Source organism: Carassius auratus, chromosome 26 (genome assembly GCF_003368295.1).
Source record: "Carassius auratus strain Wakin chromosome 26, ASM336829v1, whole genome shotgun sequence".
Classification (NCBI taxonomy): Eukaryota; Metazoa; Chordata; class Actinopteri; order Cypriniformes; family Cyprinidae; genus Carassius; species Carassius auratus.
In genome coordinates, this window is record NC_039268.1 from 20,171,648 (window position 1) to 20,196,445 (window position 24,798).

General features: G+C 36.4%; 1 protein-coding gene and 1 long non-coding RNA gene across 7 annotated transcripts in view; one reads left to right on the forward strand and one right to left on the reverse strand.

Moving 5' to 3' along the window:
* The first annotated feature begins 9,214 nt into the window (after positions 1-9,214).
* Positions 9,215-24,798, forward strand: part of LOC113044615 (sodium/potassium-transporting ATPase subunit alpha-1) — a 73,671-nt gene continuing 58,087 nt past the window's right edge. For 2 of the 4 annotated variants that reach the window (XM_026204744.1, XM_026204745.1), the window contains exon 1: positions 23,752-23,920. In XM_026204744.1, coding sequence (XP_026060529.1) covers positions 23,909-23,920 — 12 coding nt within the window. In that variant the 5' untranslated portion in view covers positions 23,752-23,908. Of the gene's footprint in view, positions 9,293-9,450; positions 9,565-9,680; positions 9,741-10,392; positions 10,597-10,694; positions 10,809-10,895; positions 11,031-12,095; positions 12,214-12,289; positions 12,559-12,645; positions 12,955-13,090; positions 13,226-13,303; positions 13,497-13,584; positions 13,761-14,046; positions 14,184-14,263; positions 14,415-14,495; positions 14,665-14,750; positions 14,906-16,530; positions 16,655-17,211; positions 17,358-17,679; positions 17,811-17,901; positions 18,004-18,101; positions 18,194-18,399; positions 23,921-24,798 lie in introns of those variants that run through there. The other 2 variants (XM_026204747.1, XM_026204743.1) reach the window with 2 other exon arrangements.
* On the reverse strand, positions 18,865-23,606 carry LOC113044625 (uncharacterized). Of its 3 annotated transcripts, none has more exons than XR_003275889.1 (5): positions 23,518-23,606; positions 22,760-22,871; positions 22,018-22,118; positions 19,716-19,794; positions 18,865-19,438 (listed from the first exon to the last, which is right to left on the reverse strand). It is a non-coding gene; the product is annotated as an uncharacterized LOC113044625 (long non-coding RNA). The 3 variants fall into 3 exon arrangements; XR_003275890.1 differs by having other exon boundaries at positions 23,289-23,606; XR_003275891.1 differs by lacking the exons at positions 22,018-22,118; positions 22,760-22,871; positions 23,518-23,606 and adding an exon at positions 21,505-21,959.

The window sequence follows — 24,798 nt, forward strand, 5'->3', positions numbered from 1 at the left end:
CTGTAAAAATGTATAATATTATTGTTAAGTTAAATAATAATAATAATAATAATAATATATATATATATATATATATATATATATATATATATATATATATATATATATATATATATATATATATATATATATATATATATATAGTGACATAAAACTTTTATAATAAAGATACAAATTAAAAATAATAAATATAACATACATTATAACTTTAAAGTGAATAGCAGGTATCTTGGCAAACCTGAGCACAGTTTGATCTCTTTTGAAACAAGATTACCGTGCTCTTTTACCAGTAGCTGAATCTAAAGCATAGGATTTATCTCTGCATTAGAGAAACAATTGAGATATTAAAAAGATGTCATTTTTCTTTCCTCATCAAAACCACACAAGAAAGCCTAAGCAAATGAACGGCTCACTCTTTGGTTCTTTTGTTTGCTGTAGTCTTGCTTTTGTGGCTCTCGTTTTGTTCATCTAAAGCTGGCCTCGGCGTGTTTGAAGCTCATGTGATGTCATAGACAAACAGGGCGCTTTCTTTGGCAAAGACACTGGTGCAAACACATGCTTTTCTATTACATTCACTGGCTTGTTCAGTAACATCCAGCCCGAGGCTAAACCACCGAATGTCGATTTAGCCAGTTATTACACAAAACACATCCATTACCTGTGCTCAGAGACTCGTTTATGTCTATTTTTGTGGAATAAATAAGTAGTTTGGTAAGCAGGAATGACCGTCCAGCAAAAAAATACATCTTTTGAGTCTTGAAGTGGTCAGACTTTATTTCTGTACAAGTATTTAATCACTGGTAGCCAAATCTGTCCTGGCAAACTCAATAAAACTTGCAATAAATTCTTCCTGTTGGATCTCTGTACTTTGGATTTGTACTTTCTAGAGTCAAACCTAAAGTGGTTTTAAACGTTTGCTGATTTAAGCTGCTGATCTTGTAATCGCTGTAATCCTTTCCTAATGTTTCACAGTGTTTTTAGTAGCGATTTTTCATCATCCTGCGGGAAATTCAGTGCAGCGTAATACTTTCAATGTCTGTTTTGACTTTATACATTTGTGTTTTTTTCTTTGGTAATTCTGCTTCCTTGCTGTTTATAGGTAAGCAAAGATGTCTTGAGGGCAAAACTGTTAAAGAGCAAAGCACATAATGAGAGTTGCACATAAATGAGCTCACTAGGGTATTACGATAGAATGCAGAATTAAATAATATAAAGTGTTATAATATAAAATGCTAACAAACATGTATGTATATAAATACAATCCAAATGTTTGGGCTCTGTGTGATATTTATGTTTTCGAAAGAAGTCTTTTCTGCTCACCAAACCTGCATTTATTCGATTAAAATTAAAAAGTAAAGCCAGTAAATTATTATTATTTTTTTAATAGCTGTTTTGTATGTGAATATCTATTAAACAGTAATTTAATTCTGTGATGCGCAGCTGAATATTCAGCATCATTACTCCAAACTGTAAAAAATGGCTGTGATTTTAATGGTAAAAAACTTAACGGTAATTTCCTGTAAACTGACGTTCCCAGAATTATCTGCGTTGAATTTCAAATTTTGTTTGAATTAAATTTTTTCTTTGAAATAATTTTTTTTCTTATCTGTTATGTTTATTAGGGTTGTATGTTACATATAATGTTTATTGCATTATTTCAGTTTATTGTATGTCACCATGATGGTGATTAGTGTTTGTGTGCATGAAACGGTGCACCTTCTATATATGTTATTATTTAGAAGCTGTTTGTGATGGGCTTTGTTTCATCATGTGACTTTCTTATCAGCACCTGCTTTTGGTGGTTATCAGTGTATTACAAAGGCACAAAACAGATTTCAATACTTCAATAAGTTGGCAGATTAACATTATATTACACTGTAAAAAATGACTATGATTTTAACGGTAAAGAACTGTGAAAATGCTACGGTACAAACCAGTTTACTGGTTAACGGTAATTTCCTGTAAACTTTACAGGGAAAAACCGTAAACTTACGTTCCCAGAATTCTCTGCGTTGCATTTCAAATTTTGTTTGAATTTGATGTTTTTTCTTTGAAATAACTATGTTTCTTCTTAATTTTTTCTCATCTGTTATGTTTATTAGGTTTGTATGTTACATAAAATGTTGTTAAATTAATGTTTACTGCATATTTCAGTTTAATGAGTCTCACCATGATGGTGTTTAGTGCTTGTGTGAATGACACCGTGCACCTTCTATGTATCTTATTATTTAAAAGCTGCTTGTGATAGGCTTTGTTTCACCACGTGACTTTCTCATCACAACCTGCTTTTGATGGTTACCAGTGTAATACAAAGGTACAAAACAAATTTCAGTACTTCAATAAGTTCGTATATTAATATTATATCAGTTAAATTATTGTATTAAACTGTAAATATAAAGTAAAGCTGTTAAACCTACAACAGTGTAACTGTACTTTTTACGGTATAAAACCGTTAAACAAAACAAAAAAACGGTTTTACCGTATTTTTTACGGTATAATTCTGGCAACCACAGCTACCGGTTTTTTACAGTATATTTTACAGAATATCTTTAACAGTCCAGTTGATGAAATTATGGTAATAAACAGTAAATTTAAGGTAAAACCGCAAAACCTAAAGTGTTGTTACCTTATTTTTTACAGTATAATTCTGGCAACCACAGCTGCCGTGTTTTTACTGTAAATTTTACGATTTTTTTTTTTTTACAACAAAAAAAATTCTATGGATGTTAAAATGTCCAGATTTATTGTTGTGATTGGAAAGTTATTGAAAGGTTTCTTAGAACATGCATCAAATATAACATCAGAAGGACATTCCAAGAATGTTGATCTCAGAACGTTTTCATTATGAGAACATACAGTATATCTAATATTAATACATTTATAAGACCTTTGCATAAACACCACTTTAAATGTGTTTTATATGACTTTTAAAAACATTAGTGAAAGTTGTGAGAACCACGGATGTACCATTTTTGGCTCCACAAAGAACCTTTTTGCAATCTGAAGAACATTATTTCACCACAAAGTACCTTTTGTGAAAAAGAAAGATGTTAAAGGTTCTTTATGGAACCATTTAGGTTCTTCTGAGGCATCATGAAGCACCTTTATTTCCTTAACCTCTAGACTGGGAATTGTTTAAACTCTGGCAACCCGTAAAGCAGAAGCCAGCGAGTCTGATGTCCTGAGCTTGTTCCTGTGTGAACCTTATGCACTTGTTTATATTCAGTGTGTTCTATAAATGTCATATTTTGGTTGGTTTTAATCTTAATCCAGGTGTCAGCTGCACATCTGAACCAATATGTGAGGTTTTGCTGCATAGAAATCTTCCTACAAGAAAACACAAGGAGTTTATGAAGTCCTTTGAGTTCTGGATGCGATCATTTGTGAAGCCTATAACCTCTTGTGTTAGTTGCTAATGGGGCTAAAATGATCCTGATTTTAATGGAGAGTAATATGGGCCAGTGTTTGACAATAGTTTCGGCAGAGCGCTTTTCCATGACCCCGTGTGATATTACGTTTGTTGTGTCAACCTCTATCTTTACTTTCACTGTCTATTTGTGTTTAGACATTTGTGTGTTACTTTTTTGTGCGTTTCTGCTTTCCTCTGCTGTTTATAGGTAAGCAAAGACATCTTCAGGGCAAAACTGTTCAAGGTTCAAGAGTGTAATAAAATTAAAATGTGCATAAATTAGCTGGCTGCAGTTGAGATATTTAAGACGTTTAATGACAGAAGAGGAATAAATAATAAAAATGGCAAGAGATTAACACTTAAAAAAAATTAAATAAATTGTGACCCTGGACCACAAAACCAGTCATAAGGGTCAATTTTCTGAAATTGGGATTTATACATTTTCTGAAAGCTGAATAAATAAGGTTTGTTAGGATCGGACAATATTTGGCTGCAAATTTTCAAAAGATCTAAATACTGAGAAAATCACCTAAATTAAGTTCTTAGCAATGCATATTATAATCAATCAAAGTTTTTATATATTTAAGGTAAGAAATGAACAACATTTTATCTTGGAACAGGATCTTTCTTTTCAATATCAAAATGATTTTTGGCATTATGTTTTTTAGGGTTTTTTGGCTATTATACCTTGTGACTTAAGGCTGCTTTTGTGCTCCAGTGTCACATATTATCATGTAGATGTCTTTGAGCATAAAATCTGTTTGATTTGTGTTCTCACAAGGTAATGTTCTTATTTGTTCCTGATGAACGTTCTAAAAAATGTTTATCGTATCTTAAAAAAAAAAAAACAATCACCAAAAAAAGGCGCATTTTAAAATTTGTATAATATTACAAATAAATGTGCAAATAAGTGTATATTTTGGATAAAAATTAAATAAAATACCAGTTCTAAAATATTGTAAGAAACATTTTTGTAAACATTAAATAACATTTTATTCAAGCCAAGAAATCTGGACACTTAAATGTTCCTAGAATATTAAAAATAAACTTTCAAATAACATTATATTTTTAGTATGTTATAATCTCAGAAAAATTACATTTCAACATTTTGGAAATATTTAAAAACTGTTTATATAACCTACAGCATTAGAAGAAATCCTTTATTTTGTAAAAATTGTTTTGCAAATGCATTTTCTTTTCTCTGTTTATTTTTATTTTAATTATTTATTTTATTGCTATTGGTTTTCTCGAAGGTGATTATTCACAGTACCGTTCAAAAGTAAATACGATTAGTTTTATGAAAGAATTCTCTTCTCCTCACCAAAGCTGCATTTATTTGATCAGAAAAAACCCCCAGATATGAATATATGTTAAATTTATTAATTTATTTTCTGAGATGTGCAGCTGTATTTCCAGCATCATTCCTCCAGTCTTCAGTGTCACATGATCTTCAGAAATCATTCTGATATGATGATATACTTATCAAGAAACATTTATGATAATTATCAATTATCAAAACAGTTGTGCTGCCCTATATTTTCATGAAAACCATGATAAATATTATTTTCCAGAATTATTTGCTGAATGGAACGTTCAAAATAACAGCCTTTATTTGAAAAAGAAACATATTAAATTTCTTTGCTGTCGCTTTTGATCAAATGAATGCATCCTTGATGATTAAAAATATCAATTTCTAAAAAACAACAAAAAACGTTTTATATGTTATTTTATGGGTCATTGCTGGTTAAGGATTTTGGGGCTTATTTCTGGGCCAAAACATACAGTCACAAGACACTTTAATTGTTTTGCTTTCAAGGTATAATTATTGAAAAGATGTTTGTTTGCAGAAAGAGGCCAGATGTAATTTAGCCTTACGCAACATATCTTTATACCAGATAAAACAATGTGCTTTGTTATTCACTCCACTTCTGTTTACACATGCAGCACACCATCCCTCACAATTAGTGTCTATTTTTGCTATGGGCGAGTGTATAATGAGAGGATGAGGAGCGGATGAATGTAGGTGTCTTCCCAGGAAAAGACGAGTGGAAAATTCAGTCCAGGAACAAATGGGCAGACGTAGAGGCGGGGTGACGTCTGGTAACCCGAACCCTGGAGACACCAATCTCTGTGACTCTGTTAGGGAAAGCTACTCTCCCTCTCTTCTCCTCTCGATCGCTCTGGTTTGGGAACAATAGTCTCTTCTCACATGCTGAGCTTCGCACACACAATAGTATCCCTTATGTGAGCGAGCGGCTCGGCTGACTGTTCCCGGTCTCCCGAAAGGACAACATGTGCTGAGATTCCTCCAGGGCCTCGTAACCCGACCGTTCCCAGAAGAAAAACTCACGGTCTGGGGGGTGTGATTACAGGTGCCTTAGAAGTTGATGTTTTAAAGGAAAAGTGCACCCAAGAATCACAATTCTGTCAGCGTCAGCCAATGAACGTTCAGAGAGTGACGTCATGTGACCCAAACAAGTCAACACGAGTTTATGTGTTTACGTTTGCTCATGTAAAGACACATCTGTCTGTTTTATTTTAAAGACACATCTGAGTTGTTTTAAACTCAAGTAGTAGGTAATGTGAGGCTGTTTTCGGCACTGATGTTACAGTAGAAGAGGTAGATTACAACTTTATTTTGGCCAGAATCACTGTTTCATTTGTTAGTTCACCCAAATATGAAAATTACTATTTGTGACCCTGTCTGTGATCTAATTATGAGATAACAAGCATCAGAGTTTGATTTAAACCATTCATTTAACTATGATTTCAATCTTTGACATGGTTTTTTTCAGTCAATATTATAGAACTAAAGATTAGAGTTCATAGAAGAAGGCCAAAGACCTTAAAGATTTGAAGACATACAGTAATGACACCTCAGCAATGCATGCCACTAGTTTTAAAGTATTAAATACATTTCAGTAAGCGTGTTCAATACTTTTTCCCTGGGTCATTCCATTTTATTACACAGAATGTATTTGTTTTGTTTTCTTTGTATGTACGAATTAATTGGATTGTTACCAACATCTGGTGAAGTTTTCATGTCAACAGCTCCTTTAGAAATATATTTACTGAGAAAAATGTTGATCTGTTCAAAACTTATTTTACCCACTGTGTGTGTGTGTGTGTGTGTGTGTGTGTGACATGACATGGGTATGACACAGGTATTACAAGGAGAGGGTGACTTATGAGGACATAACCCATGTCCCCATTTTTCAAAACACTTATAAATCCTACAGAATTAGTTTTTTTGAGAAAGTAAAAATGCACAAAGTTTCCTGTGAGGGTTAGGGTTAGGTGTAGGGTTGGTGTAGGGCCATAGAATATACAGTTTCTACAGTATAAAAACCATTACACCTATGGGATGAACACACTTTTCACAAAAACAAACGTGTGTGTGTGTGTATATAAACACACACACAACCATGTGGTAATGTCAATACATAAATCATTTTGTCATTGAATTTCCAGGAAAAACTATTACATTTTGACATAAAGTGTTAACTGTCATAGATATTATCCTACCACACGATGATATTCAAAAATATTTTCATGAATTTAGTGAAAATGTGTATACCCCATATTGTATATTTATATGAACATTTCCATGCTAAACAGTGATATATATATATTTGGAAGACATATTTATTTCAATCATTCTGTTGACAACAATGACTATATTTTGGGCAGAAAGAAAGATCTATTATCTAAGATTTAGATTGGTATGAGGAATTTTCTCTTTCGGCCCAACTATTCCTGAAAATGAATAACAGACCTTTATAATGACACTGAATTTTGCTGAAATACTAGAAGTGACAGCTATCTTTTAAAATCAGATTCTTGCTGATTTCCGCAGTGTTCTTCGCAGAGAGCTGTGTGAGACGGAGACACTGCCTTCTTTCACAGTTGTCATGTTTATTATTCTGTTGATCTGTTGCCCGTCTCTCTCTCTCACTTTCTCTCTCACTCTAACACACACTCTCTCTCTCTCTCTCTCCCAGTGTCTGCGGCTGACATTTCCCTCTGAGCTCACAGCTGCGTGCCTGAGAGAGCAAGAGCTCGTAGAGACACTCCACAGTCCTTACTGCACAGCGAGGAGCAGCTCCCAAGAGCACACTTACAAAAATAAAATGCCTGAAAAATAAAATGTAGCATAGCTTTCACAAAAACTGTTTTTTTAAGTAAACATCAAAGGATCATTACATTGTAACATTTTGCAGACATTATTGGAACATTACTTTTGAATGTTCCCTGAACATTCCAAAACAAGTTGTAACATTTAAAAACATTAGATGAATATTCAACTGTTACATTTTAAGAAATTAAATGTTCCATAAATAATGTTTTTGTGGTAACATTTTAAGAACATTGTTAAAGAGTAGATACAAACATTAAATTAACATCACCGGAGGAAAATTTGTTCTTAACTTTCAGAGAGCCTTGCCAGTACGTTATATAATATATATGTATGCATGGATTGCCCATGTGGTGCATTTAAAATAAAAAAAGATAGCTAAAGATCTTGTTTGCCATTTCTGCTCACGTCCATAGAGCGTCTGATCACGTGTGTCACACTAATCACGTGTGTCAGATACAGTACGAGCCCCTTCCCCCTTCACATTTCTCTGCACATCGAGAGACTACAACACATTGTTTCTTTCTGAGAATAAACCCTGGATCAGACAAAGCAATTATGGGATGAAGCACTGGAACCGGTTTACTTAATGATAGTTTTCACTGTTTAAGGGTATATTATTAGCTATTACTTTGTGTGATTTGATTCAGGTATTGCACTAGTGCATTAGTTTCTTGCAAAGTAACAAATTCTGTATTATTCACCTGAATTTTGAGTAACACAAGGGCGGTCACTTTCCTAGTGCCTGACCGCCTACTTTAGAATATAATGTTTCCTTTCAGAGACTGGACTGCTTCCTTAAAATAGGTTTGGTACAGTAGCTGCTTTAAATCGCTATTTCATGATCCCAAGTTAATGAGTGCCAGACTTTTATAAGGAAGAAAATATTAAAATGTTACCTCAGAAAGCCAGCAACATCGATTTCAGCTTGAAACGGTTATGACTGTCAGAGAGGCTGATCGTCACTGTTGACATTCCCACAAATCTGATGTCACCTTGAGTTCATTATCATCTTCCTCATTTACAAGCCTCTCTGGCTTTCTTGGAGTATTTACCAAACAAATGGATGTAAACTGAAAAGGAAATGTGCAATCCATGCTCACAGATGTATAAGTGGTGGCATGCTGTTGAAAAACATAAATATGGACTAAACTTAATCCATTGTTGACAGAGAAAAGATAGCGAGACGTTTACAAAACACGAACAAAACGTGTGCCAAACTTGCATTCAGAACTCTTAAGATATAATTTTGGCCGTGTACAAGCATAATTGGAATTTATCAGATTAATAACTGGGTGTTGAATGCCGAAGGACACAATTAAGACACTTACCTTTGAAATGGAGAAGTGGCTAAGAATCATAAAAATCAGGTGGTGCTAGACAAATCAAATATTATATATATACAAACCAGAGCACATGGGATGTTTTTTTAATACTAATAAATTATGTGCAAACTACAACAGGTCTTTTCAAATATTGAGAATGCTAGTTCTTCAATTAGATGTCAATGACATGACCTACCTGTTCGGATGAAGGTTGAATAAATGTTAAAGCTCCAAGTCAGCAGCCAAACTCCTCCCTAATCTCCTCCTTGAAACAGGTGAGTTGGCAGGGTATAAATTTTGTGAACCTGGCTTGAACACACAGGAGCTTTTTGTCTCCGGAGAGGCTTTCAGGAGAACTACGACATCTAAGATCCAAAAGCTCCAGAGATTATATTGGAACAAACAAGGAAAATGGGACTTGGAGTGAGTGGACCATGGCTATATTTCATTATACGTCGTTTCATTGCACATTTGCTTTTGTTGCTCCATTTTTCTCTCTGGTTTTTTTTTCTTCTTTTTCTCTTGTCTCTCATTCAGGTAATGTGTTTGTTCCATATGCTAAGTATTGTTATTTTTGATAGACGGGGAACGATAAGTACAAATTGGCGGCAACTTCAGAAGATGGAGCCAAAAAGCCGAAAAAAATTAAAAGAAAGCAGAAGGACATGGACGACCTCAAAAAAGAAGTGGATCTGGTGCGAAAATAATATATAAATACATTTAGAAAATACACATCGCATTAAAATGTTCCATTTAACAATAATCGGTTCTGGGGGGAACTGGGATTTCAAGGCTCTTTTTGTTTCTGTAGGATGACCACAAGTTGACCATGGATGAGCTTCACCGCAAATATGGAACTGACCTAACAAGGGTGAGTTCTGTAACACATTTGGGAAACATAAAGTATCTAAAATGATTTATGTGCAGGTTTTATCTTCTTAGTTGGACATCCATGATTGTTGGTTTTATCTCCCTTTAAATAAAGTGCTAATGCTTGTAAACTAGTTTAATTTTGGATTAATAAGCTTAATATGTCTACTCTGTCAAATCAAAGCACATTAACTTTAAAAATTATGTCTGTGGATGAGGTTTACCAAGAGGTATGTTCAAGATGTAATTATTATGTCATGGCAAGTGTTTTAAAGTTGTGATGGAAAAGTTATAATACAAGTACTTGCAACTTATATAAGTAAGATATGGATCTGAAGCCTATGTGCATAATATTATTTGAACCTAATTATTGCTAACTGTCCTGGAGCAAACCTGGACATAGGTAATTGCGTCTTTGTCATTAACTCCACCCCTTGCCTGGACCAAATCCTCTGCCCCACCCTGACCTTCAAAAAGCTCTAACGCCTCAAGGACAACATGCCCCTTTTTCGTTATTCCACAATATTGCATTTAAGTCTCATATTTATATTTATATTTTTGAGGTCTGACATCCACAACCACTGTTTCAAGCTTCACTCACGCTGCAACCACATTTAACCAATTGTTGACTACATTTTTATTGTTGCTGGCAGGGCTTGTCTTCTTCCCAGGCAAAGGAGATCTTAGCTCGTGATGGGCCCAATGCCCTGACCCCACCTCCTACGACTCCAGAATGGGTCAAATTCTGCAAACAGCTTTTTGGTGGGTTCTCAACGCTGCTTTGGATTGGTGCAATCCTTTGTTTCCTGGCATACGGAATCCAAGCTGCCTCTGAAGATGAACCCGCAAATGACAATGTACGATTGAGCAAAAACCTTAAATTATTTATTCATGTCAACAAACATAGTGAATCAAACATAATTAGCCCCACTGTGAACCTGTTTTAATTTTCCAGCTTTACTTGGGAATTGTGCTTGCTGCTGTTGTCATCATAACAGGATGCTTCTCATACTACCAAGAAGCCAAGAGCTCTAAAATCATGGAATCTTTTAAGAACCTTGTACCTCAGGTAATGAAATTAAAATATATGTATATTCTGATAAAACACTATATCTCTCACACAAAAACTTAATTCTAATTACTTCTGGTTTTGTAGCAAGCCCTTGTTGTGCGTGATGGAGAGAAAAAGAGTATCAATGCAGAGGAGGTAGTCGCTGGTGACCTTGTGGAGGTCAAAGGTGGAGACAGAATCCCAGCTGATCTTCGCATTATCTCTGCGCATGGATGCAAGGTAAGACCTAAAGTGCAAAAGAATGGCAAAAGTAACATACTCCCACTTTTGTAAAGTTAAGTTGCATTCTGAATGTTGGTCACCAGAATGGGAGACGGGTATTCCGGTGTCTCCATCAAACAGGCTTCTTAAAGTCCCAATGAGAAGATATAAGCATTCAAAGCCAAAACATCTCAACAATTTTGAGACGCCACATACTTTACCTTCTCATCAAATCTTCTAACCAATCAAATGCGCTCAAGAATCCGAAGCGCCCACCCCCTGCACTATAAATAGACGCTGAAGAGCCGGCTTAGATTGGTCACTGTGTAGTATTTCCTGTACAGTGAATGGCTCATAGTGCACAATGTAGGTAATAGGTAACAGGGTTCAGACAGTGTAAATAAGCTTTCGATTGGTGCAAATGAGGTCTGGTTTCACGTTGTTGCACGGGAACCGCGGCAGTAATACAATCTGATCTGGACTTTGGCTCCTGTCCAGAGATGTGAGAGACACACACGGAGTGGATCAAATGTGGGAGTCTTTTTATTAAAAACTTTCACAACTACACAGCCTCAGCATGATTATGACCACTATTTTGTTTTACTAAGTGTTTCATATCGAATTTAGGGGGTAATCTATTAGACCGTGGCTGTCAAATGTGGCTTTACTGAGCTCAATGTCTCTGGCCTAAGCATATGTAAACAAAACATTATTGGCTATTTTAAAAAGAGGGTGGGGCTACTCAATTTGTCCTGCCTTCTCTTCCTGTTTCAGTTGAAATTACGTCACCACACAGAATAATGCTGCGTGTATCAAGGCACTTCAGAGGACCTTTAAGTAGTGCAATTTCCTTGGTCAACAAGTCAACCAATGTTTTGTTGGTGAACAAGTTGTACATGCTGGTATACCAACCAGCCAGGGCTGTCAAAAAATACTCCTGGAGGGCCAGTGTCCTACAGAGTTTAGCTAAAATTTTACATAGAAGGGTATTGAACACCCCAGAGTTAGACCAACACCAAACTGTTACTAAACAGCAATCTTGGACCAATAACTAATTATATTCATGGTATTCTTCCTTTCCAGGTGGACAACTCCTCCCTCACTGGGGAATCTGAGCCCCAGACTCGTTCTCCTGACTTTTCCAATGAAAATCCCCTGGAAACCAGAAACATTGCCTTCTTCTCAACTAACTGTGTTGAAGGTACAGAGTTAAAACATATTAGGTTTGTTGAATAAAAAAGTCAGAATTTCGTAATTTATATATATTTTTTCTATAGGTACCGCCAGAGGGATTGTCATCAACACTGGTGACCGTACTGTCATGGGTCGTATCGCCACCCTTGCCTCCAGTCTGGACTGTGGAAAAACACCTATTGCTATAGAGATCGAGCACTTCATCCACATCATCACTGGTGTAGCTGTCTTCCTGGGTGTCTCCTTCTTCATTCTTTCCCTGATTCTCGGATATGGGTGGTTGGAAGCTGTCATCTTCCTTATTGGTATCATTGTCGCTAATGTACCTGAAGGTCTCCTTGCCACTGTAACCGTAAGTTAGAGTTCAATGTACACTACTAGAGCCAAAGAACACTTCGCTTGAGCCAAGAATTATTAATTAACTGGTATCTTCATGTAGGTGTGTCTAACTCTGACTGCCAAACGCATGGCAAAGAAGAACTGCCTGGTGAAGAATCTCGAAGCCGTGGAGACTCTTGGCTCGACCTCCACCATCTGCTCTGACAAGACTGGTACTTTGACCCAGAACCGAATGACCGTGGCTCACATGTGGTTTGACAACCAGATTCACGAAGCAGACACCACAGAAGACCAGAGTGGAGCCTCCTTTGACAAGAGCTCTCCAACTTGGTCTGCTCTCTCACGTGTTGCTGGCCTTTGTAATCGTGCTGTCTTCCTTGCTGATCAAAGCCGTGTGCCAATCCTAAAGGTGTGCTTGAGCTTTAGTACTTTATATTTAAAGAAATATGTTGATGATTTACATTTTGAGTGACTATAAAGGTCTATCAGTAAATATATTTCAGTCAAGACACTTTCAGTAAAGAAAATAAATCTATCTTCTGCAGCGAGACACAGCTGGTGATGCCTCAGAGTCCGCTCTGTTGAAGTGTATCGAGCTGTGCTGCGGTTCAGTCACTGAAATGAGAGAGAGGTACCCAAAGATTTCTGAAATCCCTTTCAACTCCACCAACAAGTATCAGGTATTTTTGATTATTTATTATTTGGAGATTTACAGATTTGACTGTCCTTCCTTACATCCCCTAATACGCCTTTCCTAGCTCTCAATCCACAAGAATCCCAATTCTTCGGAGTCTAAGCACCTGCTGGTGATGAAGGGAGCCCCTGAGAGAATCTTGGATCGATGCTCCATGATTTTGATTCAAGGAAAAGAGCAGCCTTTGGATGATGAAATGAAAGATGCTTTCCAAAATGCTTATGTAGAACTCGGAGGTCTTGGAGAAAGAGTGCTTGGTAAAGCCACCCTATAAAGTTCACCTTGTGGAGTTTGTCAGTTAAAACTATGACTATGTACACTAAATGACTGTGTTCTTTATCAAAGGTTTCTGCCACTTTAGCCTCCCTGATGACCAATTTCCTGAGGGTTTTGCATTTGATACAGACGAAGTGAACTTCCCCACTGAGAACCTGTGTTTTGTTGGCCTCATGTCTATGATCGATCCTCCTCGTGCAGCTGTACCAGATGCTGTGGGCAAGTGCAGGAGTGCAGGAATCAAGGTGTTGTTTCACCTTGATTCTAGACTGATGGCTTGATTATATTATACTTTTACTGATTTAAATGAATCATATGATCAAGCATCTATGTCTTCTATCACAGGTTACTTGTGACCATCCAATTACAGCTAAGACTATTTGTAATGGGTCTTGAATCAATAAGTTGTTCTTGGTTCAAGATCCATTGTTTGAATATGTAACACCTTTGCTGCAGCATATTCAACATTGTTCATACTTGTTGCATGTACAATCAGTTAATCAAATTATGATTCAGAATCTTGAATTACAGGTTATCATGGTTACTGGAGACCATCCAATTACAGCCAAGGCTATTGCAAAGGGTGTTGGCATCATCTCTGAAGGCAATGAGACTGTGGAAGACATTGCTGCTCGTTTAAACATCCCTGTTGGAGAGGTTAATCCAAGGTATCCATCTCCAACAAAACATTTATTTCCCAAATTTTGAATCTGCTCTAGAAGTTTACTAATACAATGTGTACCCCTAGAGATGCTAAGGCCTGTGTGGTCCATGGTGGAGAACTGAAGAATATGAGAGAAGAAGAGCTGGATGATATCCTGAAACACCATACAGAAATTGTGTTTGCCAGAACCTCTCCACAACAAAAGCTGATTATTGTAGAAGGTTGTCAGCGACAGGTAATTCCTGTCCAATCCTATTTGATAACAGAAAATTTTGCCCTGAAGGAACAATTTTAATGCTTTTTTTTCTCTTATCAGGGTGCCATTGTAGCTGTAACCGGTGATGGTGTCAATGATTCTCCCGCTCTGAAGAAGGCTGATATTGGTGTGGCTATGGGTATCGCTGGATCTGATGTATCTAAACAGGCTGCTGACATGATCCTTCTGGACGACAACTTTGCCTCAATTGTCACTGGTGTAGAAGAAGGTGAGAGATTTTATTGAGAACTTTACTGACTTAAGAATTATGAAGTTAACTTATGATGCTTAATTCTCATATCTATCTAACTTTAGGACGTCTGATCTTCGACAACTTGAAAAAATCCATTGCCTACACACTGACCAGCAACATCCCTGAGATCTCACCCTTCCTCTTGTTCATCATTGCTAATATTCCTCTACCTTTGGGCACCGTCACCATTCTCTGCATTGACCTGGGCACTGACATGGTAGGTGAAAGGACACAGTGTGTGAATAAGGAGCAAATCTCTGAAGGGATGTAGACATATATTGTATAGATTTGTTTTTTTCTTCTGATTCATCGGATCTTGGTTTCCACCATCTTTAATGTGTTAGAAGCAAACTACGGTTCTGATCTTCCACAGATGTAGTACAGATAATCCTGAGACCATGACAGTGAATAGCATCCCAACCACAAAGTTAGACATCATCTTGGAAATGATAGAATGAATAAGATGTAACTTTGTAATTGTAATTGCAGCTATTGTGTGAGTTTGTTTTAGTGCCACCTTCTGGTCAGAAAAAAAGCACTTTGAATAATTTAGTGTAAAGGCGGGTGTACACGGTGCGATTTTTGCTGTCGTACGAGTTCGCATGCGATTTTTTTCAATCGTGTGGAAATCGCGTATCCTCGTATGGTGGCGGCTCGTATCATTTGCGATGAATTACGAGCCGAGCAGAGTGGCTTACGAGCACTTCCCGACCTGCCGATCATTTTTAAACATGTCTAAAAAGTTCGTGAGCTATCGGTTTGAATTCGTGCCATTTGTGCGGTTGAACGAGCCGATTTGTTGATTTATCTGAAGTTGTCCAATCACGAACTAGGAAAACCACAGAAGAAGAAAGACGAAGACGGCAGCGCCACGGCGAATGTGGACGACCAGGAGGAAAAACTGACAGGAACAGCGAGCACTGTACGATGTTTCTAGCAACGTGTTCCACTGCCTTTTTAGTTTTCTCTTTCACACACGCATATGTAGTTTACAGGAACTCTTCATAAACGTAACGGTATTCATACACTGTCTACCTCTATCCATCACGGAAAATGCATGATTAAAATTTCTATTAAACACTGTATAGTATTTTTTAAACCCATTTGGTTTACGAGGGCACATGAATTGTCCTCACAAACCATGTTTACATTGTAATACCTATTTCAGATATTTATAAATCATATACAAGAACACACACACGGTAACCAAACGTCCCGGTTTCCTATTGCTGAAAAATAACCTGTACGTGTAGGAAACAGTTACGGCTCATATCAATATTTTATATGCAGTTATGAGAGATGGAGATCAGTTATATTATGCGTGTTCCACTTGAAGCAGCACTGCTCAGAATGATCACCTGTATAACAGTACCGCGAGAGCGATTCGAATGCATTGGATATGTGTGCTCTCTATCGCTCTCGCGGTACTTTAATGTCATACAGTGATCCTTCTGTGTGTGCAGCGGTGCTTCAAGTTGAACGCTCAACGTGTCGTATATCATCTCATCCATATGATTTTCAGATAAACTCACTCGTGCCGTGTGCGTGGACATACGATCTTCCGACCATCCGAATTCTCACCATGTACGCCCGCCTTAAAGTTATGACTTCTGTTCATCCAATACAACTCTACACATTCAGTGATCTCTGCTCTTGGAGTGTCAGCCATATTGGCTGCTCATCTTTTCTTTTTTTTTTTACATTTTGAAAACCGCAAACAGTTCATGTAGCAATGCTTTTTATCTTTAGTGGGTGTATATCCATGTACTGAGCCTTAGTTTTGTGAGAGCTCCCCCAAATGGTCAAACAATGGTTTTAATTTGTTGTTTAATGTTTCCACAGGTTCCTGCTATCTCATTGGCCTATGAAACTGCTGAAAGTGACATCATGAAAAGACAACCAAGAAACGCTAAAACAGATAAACTGGTGAATGAAAGGCTCATCAGTATGGCCTATGGTCAAATTGGTAAGAGCATGGTTACTCTAAACAGACGTTCGTTAGTGCTATGTTCATTCTTTGACCTGGTTTTGAAGTGTGCCTACTCTGTTGTAATATTTTACTCTTTGCATAGTATTTAATATAATTATTATAAAAGTTCAACATACTGCATCAGCAGGCTTGCTCCAAAAGCATCTGTGTTACATATTACTGTGTTTTATTTAATTTGATATCCATTCTGGTTAACTGCTATACTTTGAAATACTAAATCGTCTGCATATACAAATCTGCCAGCAAGAATGGCGGCCAGGAATATCTTTAGTCAGTGCATTAATATAATCAACAAAACTTTATAATTGCTATTGCAGCCATGCCCTTAGCCGTAGAAGTAAAAAAAAAAAAATGGCCACCTACTGTTTTTGGATTATAAAGAAACTGGAATGGAATATTGAAATGTAACATATAAATGCTCTATTATTTAATTAAATACATACAAATAAAACAAACACTTAATTATAGGCTATACACAATTATTTGACAGACCCTCCAAACTTTAATTTCAATGTCATCATACTTATTTTTAGGTATGATGCAAGCAGTTGCAGGGTTCTTTACCTACTTTGTAATTCTTGCCGAGAACGGATTCCTGCCCTCCGATTTAATAGGAATTCGAGTCAAATGGGACGATAAGTCTCTAAATGACTTGGAAGATAGCTATGGCCAGCAATGGGTAGGTATCAAAACTGTATATAAAACAAAATCTATTTTATAATACAAGAAAATGTGAGTAGGGGTGCATGATAAATATCGGCCGATAATTAATGCGCATCTCGTCAGTAAAGCCTTATGTTCATTAGCAGCGTAGATGTGCATAGCTTGTCAGTTAACAACGGCTCTGTTTAGTAACAGCTGCTATATGTGAAATCACTCACCTGATGGATTTTACCGCTTTATTGATGAGATGCGCATTAATTATCGGCCGATATTTATCGTGCACCACTAAATGTGAGGTATCGGTCATGTAAATATCGTTCTTCTGTTTATTCATTCAGACATATGAGCGTAGAAAGATTGTGGAGTTCACATGCCACACAGCATTCTTCGTCAGCATTGTGATTGTGCAGTGGGCCGATCTGATCATCTGCAAGACCAGGAGGAATTCCATTGTACAGCAGGGAATGAGGTATGTAAACAAAGTCTCCAGCCATTGAATTGTGCAGTATGTGTTATACATTGATGTTTTTAAAAGCATTGTCACCACTTTTCTTTCATAGAAACAAAATCCTCATCTTTGGTCTGTTTGAGGAAACTGCTCTGGCGGCTTTCTTGTCCTACTGCCCAGGCATGGACATTGCTTTAAGAATGTATCCTCTCAAGTAGGTGGAAATAACTAGTCTTTTACACACAATAAAAAAGGAATATTTCATTTTTATTCTAGCTGACCTTGTAATGTGTATTGAACATTATGTTTTAGACCATGTTGGTGGTTCTGTGCCTTCCCATATTCGCTGCTCATCTTCGTCTATGATGAAGTTAGAAGATACATCCTAAGGCAAAGACCAGGAGGTAATAACAGATACAACTAACAGATGTTAGCAGTCTTTGACATTGATAACATCAACGTTTGTTTTCATTTTAAAGCTAAAGTATCTGTTTCCCAAGAGGAAACCTGGGTTTTGAATGGGGTCTACAATAGCGATAACTTTCATAAAAGTATTATGTTATTTCACAGTGATTAACCTAGCTCTAATATCGATGCTGTTTTGTTTCAGGCTGGGTGGAAAAAGAAACATACTACTGAAACACGAAGACTTTCTGTTGCAAACATATGCGAGAAGACATGTCATCAAAATCATACAAAAACTGGTCATTTTAAATCAATAAATATGTCAAATTACACTGAAAAAATAAAAACCTTGTATCAACTTAAAAAAATTGAAGTAATCAATCACACGAAACATTTGACATTGACTCAATGTAAATAATTTAATTTAGTTTAACTTGAAAATTTTAAATCCATGCAAACCACTTTTTAAAGGTTGATCAATCTAATTATTTTAGGTTGGAACAAACTAATTTTTTTAAATTAGAACAAACCAACTAAACTAATATGTATAGGTTAAATTAAATTAATTATTTTAGTTTGGAACAAACTAATTTTTATAGGTCCGATTAAATTAATTATTTTATTTAATTAATGATTTCAATACATTTTAATCAATGACTACTCAGAACACTTTTCCTTTAGAACACATTTATTGTTCAATAAACTCACAACATTGAACATTTGCTTCAAATGTATGAAGATTGACAGCAGAAATACTTGAAACACTGCAATCAGTCTCTTCAGTTGTTCATAAGACTTGGCCTTATTCAACCTTTGTACCTGGTAGCCATCGAACTTGGGCAGCCACATTTGTAAATGCTGCAGTGAAAATGCAGCCTTGTTAGTACAACCTTTTTATTAAAAGGATCTAAAGTCTTGGCTGTAAAAACACAATAAAATGTAACAATTATGCAATTATACAATTAATCCCTGTACAGCTGGGTGGTCAGTCTAGTGACTTTTGGGGTCATCTTTATTCCATCAAGCTCCATCAGGACCTTTTGCACAAATTCAAAGGTGAACTGTAGCCTTTTTGGATATTTTAGGTTTAGTGTATATATGAGCCCAGCAACCGATGGCAACTCGTTCAGGACCTCTTTTCCTTCGACAACAATTTTAATGTCTTTAGGTGGATGGAGAGGATCCTCTTTCCCAGTGATAAAGATCGCCATGGTTGTCTGCTCCAGTTCTTCAACCTCATTATCCTGCACAATAAAAGAAAGAAAATATGTTATAATTTCAGAAAATCTCCCGATTTCATGTTAGATCATAATGTGCCAAGCTCTTATACAATCTAAACTTTCAAAACAAAACATTTGTCAATAATCAAATGTTCATTACAAGGGATGTGACTAAATTAAAAGTGATGATCTAGTTTTACTTAGTAGATCTGGTAGACAACTTCCCAGATGAGAGAAAATTTTACACTTTAGGATGCCTAATTATCACAAACGTCCTCATGACATTGGAAATAGAACTTACCACAAGCAACGATCACTGGCAGGAGATTCCAAATAATTTGCACAGCAGGAACAGCTGATTGGTGGCTGCTTCCCTGAAGCTGAAAGAGAAAACATGATTTAAGTTTCAGCCATCAAAGTGTGTTAACTACTAACATCATACACAAATTAAGAATACCCAACATTTAACATTAATAGATTTATACTTTATTTTATGATTTTAGGAAAGCTGGCTAAAATTTTGGTAAATTTCTACCACATGTAAATGCTGTTAATAGTGTAGCAAACTAACATTACCAGATACAAATAGCTGCGCCTTGTAATATTATGGCTGATAAATACTGAACACAAGATAATTAGGAGTGTAAATAAAAGATCACATAGGACCTTTAGCTATTGATAGCATAAGTAACCATTACCATTAGTCAAGTTTCAGAGTTTCAGGGATGCAAACACATGTAAAATGGAGTCAAAAAGTATTTTGGGCAGTTCGATTCAATAAAACGGTTGAAAAAAAACAGCATAGGTCTCTGCAGGAATGTAATGGGAGTTACCAAATCAGGGTGTTTTTACACCATGATACCTGATTGGCTAATGTCATAGTGATGTTAGGTTTAGGGGTGGGGTTGGGTAAGGGTGATCATTTTAATTGCATGATTTAGAAACACCCAGCAGTTTGAAAACACTCACAAGGTGAAAAACGCCCACTTTTGCTCTGCAGAGACCTAAGTCAAAAAAAAAAAAAAACCCAGTCCATCTGTTCTTTTACGCTCAACGTATTGACGTCATTAGAGAAGTCTATCAAATATAAAGTCCGTAATCATAACTTTAGTCAGTTAAAAACCTCATAATCATGGAAAGTTTACAATTAAGTTTTGCAACAACACACCGAATACAGTAACAGCAATAATGTGCATGAGGATTTAAGTCTTGAAGATATAAAGTAAATAAATTAGATGTTATAAGGGCTGAAATCGTAATCCACTTACTATACATAATTTATTGCAATGTATTTGTTATGAAATAAACTTACGTTTCGCCAGGTCAGAATCAATAACAAAAGAACCAGTTCAGTTCAGACGCTCTGTGTGTCAGTCTGCTTCACGCTGAATCATGCATGCGCAGTATCATCAGCTCATCGGTTATCAAATCGGACGTGTCCGATAGAAACGATTCTCGGCTCAGTGTACGTACTGCTGATCGGAAAACTGATGCAACTGGTTCTTGACTCGAGAAAGAGAACCGCTCCAGCAGTGGGCGTGTTCGTTTGTAATCTGGCTCGGCTTTCATCTTCAGTTCTCTCTTCACATCAGTTCAGTCAGTGTACTGTTTGAGTAAATTAATTACACTGGGATATTGGTTTGTTTGAACTCAGAGGGAGTGTCAGCCACATTAAAAAAGTTAACAGCTTAAGTCATTTGTGGATTAATGCTTATTGGAGACGTGAATCGTTTCAAACGATTCAGTTCGATTTGGTGAACTGGTTCAAACGGTTCACTAAGAAGAACCGGTTAAATCGAACGATTCGTTCACGGCACAAAGCGAAGAAATGTCGAGCGCACAAATCCTCGTGTATATCTGTCCAACAGTTTATCGATCATTTGTTTCTTCACGGTTTTAAATTCCATTTATTGTTGGTTTGATGCCAATTCATAGTTCTTGTAATGTGTGATCTAACAGACACACGGTGGCGAGTCGTTTTTAAAACAGCATAAAACTCCAACAAAATAATCATTTTATGCAAATCCACAGCCCTTTATCTACAGATCAAGCATCATAATGTGAATATATCATATTGGAGAGAGTTTTACCGTGTATCCTGCTCGATCCTGCTGTAACGGACGAGGCGCGCGGTTTGAATATAAAATGGAGAATGATTGACAGCCGCAGGGAGAGGGAAGACGAGTTTCCGTAAACTGTAATTTAATGATCTAAATATAATTCTGTCCCTCAGATTAAGCTATGGAATGACTTCAGATGACTTTGTGAAATTATAATCAGAACCTCTCAGAACTGCACGATTCACACAAGTCATGCAGACTGACGCGAAAAAAGCGGGAGGTGTCGAAAAGCGCGCTGTTTGCATCCATGAAGTTTGAAGCTTGAACCTGGGGATTTACTACTGGATTTCAAGTGTCAGAAATTCAGCGGGAAAAAAATGTCTAGCATAATTATGCATTTAGAAATAATAGTGATATCCTAGTGATAGTTACATACTATCGAGCGTGAATGCTGAAATTACGAGTCAAGGCCAGTTAGGTAAAACGTTAATTGAAAGAAAAAAATAAATAAACATTAAGGGTATACAAAGTTGATTATTTTACCTTCTTCAGGGTTGCTCGTAGTTCTTCTGTGTCTGTCAGCCAGCCTGGAGGGGTCTGTTGAAGTGTAAGTTACTGCGGCCGCCGCTTAACACACAGTTCAACTGTAACGGACGTTTTTTTTTTGTTTTAAATTCTTTAAATAAACAGGTCAGGTGGTCAGAGAGCGGAACTCCAACTCAGCAATGCGCATGTGCAAACCATGCTTAATTTAATAAAATTGCTTTGATCAAATGAATAAATTCAGTTTAATGTCCCGCTGCAAATCATATTGTATCCATGTAAAAAAAATGGATTCATCCATAAATATAAACTAAAACGTTTAGTTTAAATGAAAAAAACAATAATTTTAAGCTATTTCAATGACAAAATACACATTAAACGAATAACAGCAATGTTAGACTTTTTTCAGTGTAGAAGTAATTTGTGTTTGTGTCTTCATTATGCACTAGCAATTAATTTGTATTAAAATAATGATCCCCACAAAGATATAAAATGTAAAACCTTTAAAATCAAATTAGACACTTAAGTAGAAAATGTGCAAAGCCTTGCCATGATAAAAGCACAGCACGTGATATTTATAGGCATTTACAATGATCAGGCTCATCAGATTTCACTACTACCACTAGAGGGCATTCTCCTTGTCTAAAATTAGGGGGTGAGATGATAGTTTCCATGACAACACGTTTATAGGCTAGAGCCCACAGCTTGTAAATAAATTTCAAGATATTTTTAGCTCTCCTACTTTGAAGATGCAGTCTCCAGCAGGCGCCAGTTCAACAGCACTGGTCAATTTCCATCATCAACAACACACAATACATGTGTTTAATGAGCATAATCCCTCTAATGAGGATAATCTGGAAAACATAAAAAGAAGAAAATAATGACCATGAAATACGATCTCAACAGAATAGAGCTAAAAATCGTCTGTCAAACCGAGCTCATATTATCCTAATGGTAGAAATCCTCGTATAATGGTGAATCCCATGTTATTAATTAAAAATAAGCTTCACATTTTATATTCATGGTTTGTGAAAAATAAGCTTAAAAGCAATTGCATCAACATTATTTTCACTTAACTTGAGGCTATTATTCAACTACACCATGAAGTAATACTAAGAAATTTAGGTTATAAGACAATAAAAAACCAAGCAAGTCATGATTTTTAGATTGATTAACACCTTGTATATGCTTTCTAAGCACTTATACCAGGTGTATGAATCACAAAACCATGTTAATGATTTAAGAATTTCTAAACAATTTAACCACGTTACCATATTTTAAATAGTTTCTAGATGGTCTAATCTTGTTATAAGGCTGATAAAGCAGCTACGAACAGGACCACCTCCAGCTGGTTTACTGCTGGTCTGGTTTTCGGAACATGGTGTCCAGTCCAGTAAGTGACCAACTAGAAACCACTTTCTTAAACACGGATATACGAGCTTAAACCGGTATTTTCTAACAAGGTAATAGCTTTGAATAGTTTCTTAACCAGCAACTCACAAAGGTAAGATCAAACAAAAAAAGTGAATCGGCACTGACAGAAAAGCGATACATTAATTAACACGATCAAAGTTAAGAAGTGAAAGTCTGTCACAATCCCTCAGTCCCGCGGTTGTCTTTCCTTCAGACCACGCCCCTTTCCTCCGCGTTACCATGACAATCCAAGCAGACGTCACAGTGAAAACCCCCACGATATAGACGTATATAAGCGTTGAGTGTTCACACTGGCTTGGATGCGTGTCTGGTTGGAACGACACGTCCAACAGTGACCAAGGATAAAAAAAAAAGAGGAAACGGGATTGGGGACTTTTAATTTGTTGTTTTTAAAAGAAAGCTTGGATTTTTTTTTGTTTGGAAACCCAGGTGGTTGTTTTTAATCAAAAGAAGCAAAATGGGACGAGGAGTAAGTGTGAACATGTTTGCCGTTTTATTCTTAAAGGCTGTCTAGGAGTTTGCATTGTTGTTTCTATCTTTAAACAGGTTCCTGAAAATAATGGTTTGGTAAATAATAATGGTTTCCCTGAGTAAGAGACTTCCGCAGTTTTAATATTTAAATTAGTTCGTTTAAATGAATGAAATGCGCGTACGGGTTCATCTAAACCATTAAAAGTCTGTATTCTCGGATGGAGCAACAGGTTTGAAGTATGTGGCTTTAAAAGAGACTCAAACTCCATGTTAAGACGTTCTGGGTTCGCTACAAAGATTTCAGGAATGTAACATTCAACTTCCTCTATGGCCGCGACGTTGTCTCGTGACTTTTACAGTGTAAAAATGAAGTGATCGTGTTTGTGACCAGAACAGAGCTCTGTGTTCCTCTGCTTGACAGCTCTAATCTTCAAGCTCTTTAACTATCACGACGGAACATTTCTAGTGGGCTTGACAACGTGTTTCCGAGTGTGACGAAATCTCGAGATACATTGTGTCACTATTTTACCGCGTAAACCTCGGAATGAACGACGCGCTTAGTTTATATCAACATGTGCTGTTAAACCTCCAGATGCGCAAGATAAACTGTTCAACCCATATTGACATGCATCTTTTACACTACTGAGGCTAAATATCCCGCTTAAAACCTCGAACGAGACAAGTATTTCACAATTATTACGCATGTTTATGTTAAGTTGCTAAACACTGTTAATGCAGGCTTGATAAATCATCCTGAAAATCTCGAGGTGCATCGTTTAACTGTTAAAATCTGATCGTAACTATTCATGCAAACCGTTTAGGTATTACATTTAAACTCCAACTTGTAATAAAAATTCACAAAATAAACAGTTAACT